Source organism: Gavialis gangeticus, unplaced genomic scaffold (genome assembly GCF_001723915.1).
Source record: "Gavialis gangeticus isolate Ggan-Ray unplaced genomic scaffold, GavGan_comp1, whole genome shotgun sequence".
Lineage (NCBI taxonomy): Eukaryota > Metazoa > Chordata > Crocodylia > Gavialidae > Gavialis > Gavialis gangeticus.
The window spans coordinates 4,347,770-4,354,199 of NW_017728983.1; the positions used below are offsets into that span (position 1 = coordinate 4,347,770).

General features: G+C 47.3%; 1 protein-coding gene across 1 annotated transcript in view; it reads left to right on the forward strand.

Annotated features, from left to right (window-relative positions):
• Window positions 1-5,690, forward strand: part of SLCO2A1 (solute carrier organic anion transporter family member 2A1) — a 133,853-nt gene extending 128,163 nt beyond the window's left edge. Inside the window, exons 14-16 of the mRNA XM_019513040.1 lie at window positions 1,777-1,841; window positions 3,415-3,535; window positions 4,576-5,690. Of these exons, the coding sequence (XP_019368585.1) occupies window positions 1,777-1,841; window positions 3,415-3,535; window positions 4,576-4,696 (307 nt within the window). The 3' untranslated portion in view covers window positions 4,697-5,690. The remainder of the gene's footprint in view (window positions 1-1,776; window positions 1,842-3,414; window positions 3,536-4,575) is intronic.
• Window positions 5,691-6,430: the final 740 nt, after the last annotated feature.

Here is a 6,430-nt window from a genome sequence, read left to right on the forward strand (position 1 = left end):
AAAAACTTACCTCAATGAGCTGTGTCATCATAGTACCTCTAAACAGGCTTTCCAAGTGGAGCCAAGAGAGGACAGGTGAAGAACTCTTTACCTGTTTGATGGGGTGGACCTGTGGCCTGTGGGATGGGGACGCGAGGATGCCATTCCCTGTGGTGGCCTGAGTGGCTGCATTTGGCAGGAGCCCTCTGTGGCTTCACAATTCACACAGGCCGAAGGCCATCATTGACAAGAGGCAGCAGGGAGGGTTTGATCCCAGTTTGCATGCTTTGTAAAGACAGGGTGGAAGAGGAGAGGCACCATGGGCTAGATCCTCACTGACTGCTGACCAGCAGAGCTCAACAGAGGTTAATACCAGAACAATGGGGCATCAGGGGAGCTGTGTGGATTAACATCAAATGGTCATAAACTACTGCAAGACCATTTCAGGCTGGACATATGGAAGAATGCCTTTACTGTCCGAGCCCCCAAGGTCTGGAACAGCCTGCCATCGTAGGTGGTTAAATCACCTACATTGAACACCTCCAAGAGCAAATTGGATGGTTATCTTGCTGAGATCCTATGACCCCAGCTGACTTCCTGCCCTTCGGGCGGGGGGCTGGACTCGATGATCTTCTGAGGTCCCTTCCAGCCCTAATGTCTATGAAATCTATGAAATCAGCTCTGTATCTGGCTTGTGGCTATCTCTGTGGCTTGGTATGGAGGTGAAGAAAGATTGAATGCAGCCCAGATCCATTAACAACCTAAGGACCATGAGCTCCCCAGTGGCCTTTTACTCCCAGCTGAATGTGGCAGCCATGACTTTTTCATTTTCCTGTCCTTTATCCCTGTCTCTTTGCCTGCAAGCTGCTCTTGCCAAAGCTACATTCTTCCTCAGATCGGAACCTATCAACCCATCTCCTGATCAGGCCAAGGACCCTGGGCTGCAGGAGGACAGCACTCTTCATGGGCTATATGATGCCATAAAATTGTTTCATGGCCTTCATGGAAGTTACTTTTTGGCGTCTAGATATACCAAATGATAACACCATCATGTAGTTGCAAATGGTGGTGTAAACCATGTCACTGAGAGGGTGCAGCAGAGCAACACACCCAAGAAGCTGTGAACTTCCTTCCCCAGTTTACCTTACTCTGTCACGCCCCTCTCCTGGTTGCTTTTCCTGCTCCAGTTTACTTTTTCAACCCCACCCCTAACATCATGTCAGTAAATCCACCTACCAACCAATGACTATCTCACCATCACAGCCTTTTTTCGTAAATGAAATGTTTTATTTTTCTTATGAAAGTTTCTTTATGAAAACCAAAAACTCGTTAGCTTTCAAAAACCAGTCAGCCAGAACCACTCAAAACCTGGAAAATATTTGGTTGCCATTTTCAAAAAAAAAAAAAAAGCCAGGAACTTTCCAGTTTTCGAGAAAAAAGAAAAATCTACTCTCTGTTTCTGAAAAGAAATCCACTATTTTTTAATTTCTTTTGCAAATTTTTGCCAAGAAAAGCTGTCTGTATTCCAAACAGCTTCAGCCACTGGTGTTGTCCCCTCTGAATCAGATGTCATTATCTCAGAAATTATTCATTCATCACGTCCCTCCCCTCTGCTTTCCACTTATTCATACCCACAGACAAGCCTGATTGGATGGAACTGTAAACTTTGCATGTCTCATAAGACAGGACAAACCCCAAATCACTGGAAGGCAAATCCCAACCTGTTCAGGGCAGTATACTCTAAATGATGAACCCAGACTGCTCTGGACTTGAACCTCTGGACCTTTCCCCCTGCAGGGTGGTGAACCAGGATGAAAAATCATTTGCCATCGGAGTCCAGTTCTTATTGATGAGACTATTAGGTGAGTGCCTGTCTTGTTACAGGGTTGTTGGTTGTAGCTGTGTTGGTCTAAGGACATAGGCAGACCAGGTTCTGTGGGTCAATGTGATATCTTTTATTAGACCAGCTAAATGGTTGGAAAAATTGTTCGAATGAAGAAGGGTGCTTGTGCCCAAAAGCTTGCAAAGAACAATTTTTCCAACTGTTTAGTTGGCCTAATAAAAGATATCATATTTACCCAAAGAACCTTGTCTATCTTGTTGCAGCTGCCCATGCCAACTGTGCCAGAGTCTACACCGAAGGGAATGAAGCATGAAAGCCATTAGATGGAGACTGTCGAGGAGACAGCAAGGCTCTGCGAAACTCAAATTAGTCCTTTCTCAATTTGATTTCCTTTGGCAGCCTAATTCATTATTATTTTTAAGTCCCAAGAGTCCATCTGTTCTTGTGGATTGGAAGGAACTGACAATCTGGTGGTGGCTGCTTTAAGCTCCTCTTCCACAGTGTTCCAGCAGATTGGAGGTTATCTGCGTCCACTGGACCTCTCCATCAGACAATGGCTCGGTTATTCCTCTTCTAGACAGTTATGGGTTGTTTACCCATTTTATGACAGTCTTGTTCTGAAGTACAGAGACTTAGCACCAGAAACCAGAAAAAGGCGGAAGCAGGATTCACATGAGTCAGAGCTGATGCCCTGAGTACTTATGGGCATTAAAGTTCTCACAACCCTAGTGACAAACATACTGAGTCACAACCAGGCTGGTGTCATTTAGCATAGCTCCACTGATAACAGCAGAGCTATGCTGATGGACTCCAATAGAGAGGCTGGTGCATTGCATGACACTATGCATCTTAATATAGCAGTCTTCCTACAACAGGTAGAGCAACTGTTACAAAAGCAATAAAGAAAGAGAAGTTGTCACTTATGCTCATGCTGCTTTTGCAGTGCAGTGGGAGCTGAGTTAGAAGCTGGTGAAAATTACCACAGCTCCAATCCATTGAGCTGCACCAATTAACATCAGTCTCACATCTCTCCTCGGCTGTATAAAGCAGCTTAACATGAGCCCTAAGTGCAACTGGTGACCAAGCTGAGAATCCTTTATGATGCACATGTGATGTGAATCGGAACTGGGTCCTTGCTTTTGGAGGTTGAGTGGCATACAGGAAAGGAGAAGGTGAAACATTAAACTAGGAGTGGTAAGAGTAGGTAGCCAGTTGGGGATCTGTGGAAAAAATAAAGATGGCTGCTGGTGTTCAGTTCTAGGTTACAAAAAAGAAGGTCGTGCTTTATTTCTTGATATTGCAGAGAATGGCTTAGCTGGAGGTTGGGCTAAAGGGAGCAGCACAAACAAAAGAGTGGTGAGAGGGTGTTGACCTCTGAGACCCTAGCGGTTGTATCAGTTTGCAAGGGACAAGGCTCTCTGGCAACGGTGTGCTGGACCTGCTGGAGGTCAGGCTATAGTTCAGGGCTGCCTTGAAACAGCTTGGAGGCATAAACATGTTCTGGAAACATAAGCATGTTCATTGTGTGTGCAGCAGCTTACAGCATGTAACACATGGCCTCATTCTTTCTTTCTTTCTCCTTTTGCCTAAAGCCTGGCTCCCAGCACCATCCCTGTTTGGTGCCCTCATTGACTCCGCTTGCATCCTGTGGATGCCACGAAACAACAACACAGAATTCTGTGTGTACTACAACAATGACTTCCTGCGCAACAGGTATGGCTCGGACAGCCACACCATTGCTGTGCCCGGATGAGTTAGGCTGACAGCTCTCAAAGGGATTCCACTGGCCCAGGGTCTTTAGGAACCATTTGACAGTCACATGGCAGGGAGTGAGGTGGTGGAAACTGGGTTCCTGAGAGAATTTTTTATTTTTCCTTTTACAATGCAGCTTGTGGGAGTGCAAAAATAGCAAGCAGCGGGGTTTGGAGAGTAGGCTGCATGCTCAGCATCCACCAGGGGCTTAGTTAGGGACTGGAAGATCAGAACAAGCAAAGGTGTTGTGAAGGTAGTATGGGAGAAAGGGGCTGTGGATGAGCAGTCACAATAGATCCCACTCTAAATAACAGGAGAACCCCCACTCTCCCCCCCATCCAGTTTTCTACCATCCAGCAACTGTGGTGCTAGGAAGGAAGTAGACAAGACAGTGCAAGACCTATGGAAAAACTAATAATCGTATTGTGATTAGTACCCTCTGGGGGGATCAAGCACATGCTTTTTGTTTTTAGTGCCTTTATACCAGTGCATTTAAAGAAAGGTGGGGTTTTGGGGGGTTTTGTTTAACTTTTTTTTAAGACCGGTCCTTAAATTATTATGGCCATCATACAACCCCAGTGCTCTAGGCTGTTAGCAAGGAAAGACAGATTTTTGCATGGCACATTACTTGTATCGGCATTGTCTGTGTAACAATACTGCCAAAAGGTTACCGTTGAAATGGGGGAAAATGGCACTGAGCATTTACAAAGCAGGGGGATGCTCTTTGACTTGAGGAGGTAACAGTTTTGACAGAGAAAAGACAGGAGAGGAGCAGGGAAAATTACATCTCACAGCAAGTCAATGGCAGAGCTGAGACAATAACCTTGATCTCCCACTCTATCCCATGCCCTGTTTTGTTGTACTGAGAAAGTTCAGCTGAGTTCTGGGCTCCAATTCCACCGGGAAGTGAGGGCATCCTAAGAAAGGACAAAAAACAGCTAAGGCAGCTCCTGAGTTTGCTCTGTGAGGTTCACATTGTTTGTTCTCTTTCCTCTTGGCAGATATTTGGGTCTCCAGGTGGGATACAAACTCCTCGGCATTCTGCTGGTTGTCCTCATCAGCTGGAGGGTGAAGAAAAGCAAGGAATATAATGTACAGGAGAAGGCAGCTGGTCTGGTTTAGCCCTGCCCCTGTGGACTGACCGGAAGGGCACTCTCCCTAGCCGATCTGTATTTACTATCAGTACTTAGCCTTCTGTTCATTTTTTATTGTAAGAGAACAACTCCGTACTAGCAGCTGAGCTCTGCTCATCTCTGCAATCTGTTCTGTAACCCAGCTACGCTGACTGGTGAGACTTCTTTGTGCTTCCAAGGAATGGACAAGGGTAGGGGGCTCTTGGAGGGGGTCACAGCTGCCTTGGGCAGTGGATCGGGGTTGCGGACCAAGTGCCACCATGCTGCTGACTCTCCCAAGGACTGTCAGTGGGGTTTCCCTGGCCTGTGTAAAGGAAAAGAGCCCACAGGCCAGAACCTGTGAAGAGACAGAGCTGGGATCAGACGGCCACGTGTTACTTGACAGAGTGCCATCCATCACTAAGGAAAAAGGGACAGTTCTTTCTGTGTCTCAGGGAAGAAATACAAGAGGGGTCTGAACCATGGGGAGGGGACAGTGCTTCCTGCAGGGGCCCCTTCTGCCAGCTGAGCCCTTGGACAGCCTCAGGAGCACGTGGCCTCTTGGAAAACTTGGACATATGGGAATGGCACAGGTGACACATCCTACTTGGCTTCAAGCTGTTACAGCCACTAAAGCAGTGTGTGTAAGTTTGGGGGCGACTGACGAGGAGCAGCGCCTGCTGCCCGGCCCTGTCCCACCTCCACGAAAACACTTGCCCTGCCAGCACACTTGTTACATGGGATTGAAGTGAGCTCTCTATCCCACACGGGGCAAGGAAAGCTGGGCTGGGCTGAGGGGCCAGCGTGGGGAGGGTGACCAGTATTGGACCAATATGAGGAAATTTATGTTCTCTATTCAGCGATCTTTTCCCCTCCATATCCTCTCCCCCTTGCGCACACAGGTCACTGTGGACACAGGTAGACTAACTGTATGATATGAATACCTGTAGTTTATTATGAGATACCTGTTTTTTTTTAAAAAATAAACGTCACTTTTGCAACCCTCTGCTTGCTTTCCTGACTTCCCAGTACAAACCAGCCCAGAGATTTCCTTCCTCTCCCCAGGACTGTTTGTTGTGGTGACCGAGGGTCACCATCACCTCTTGCTGTGGTCCCCTGGAAATGAGGGCATGTGAGACCTCACTGAATCAGACCCACATGGCATGTGCCATTGCAGTGGCAGGCATGCCTATGTAGAAAGCACAGGACTAACCCAACAGGCAATGTGCTGGAAAAATGATCGCTTGGATCTGAGAGTGAATGGAAAGTGCTTTCAGGCTGTGGCTCTTCCAGGGGGTCATTGGAGCCTGTCAGGAGACCTTGGAAGGAATTATTTTATTTTTGTGCATTTCTTGTGTGACCATTTCCCCTCCACCTCTCCAGGTTGTTCTCAGAGCTTCTGCCAAGTGGTAGCTCAGCTTTTCAGAAAATCTGGCCACTCTCAGCACTTGCAAATTTGGCACTGACAGCTGAACAAACCCAGCCCTAGGCAAAGGGTAGGAAAGAGAGCTTGGGGAGAAAAGGCACAGGATGAGGAGCTAGGAGATCTGAGCTTTATTCCCAGCTCTGCTATGGGCCAGGAGACCTTCTGCCAGTTGCTTGACTCAATGCTTTCTAAGGGGCTCTTGAATTTGAATGCCACAACAGGAGATGCATAGAGAACTTGGATTTCCAAACCACTGAAATCAGGGAGAGTGGGAGGTGGCAGGCCTCTCTGAAAATCAGGCCAGTCCTGCTTCTGCAA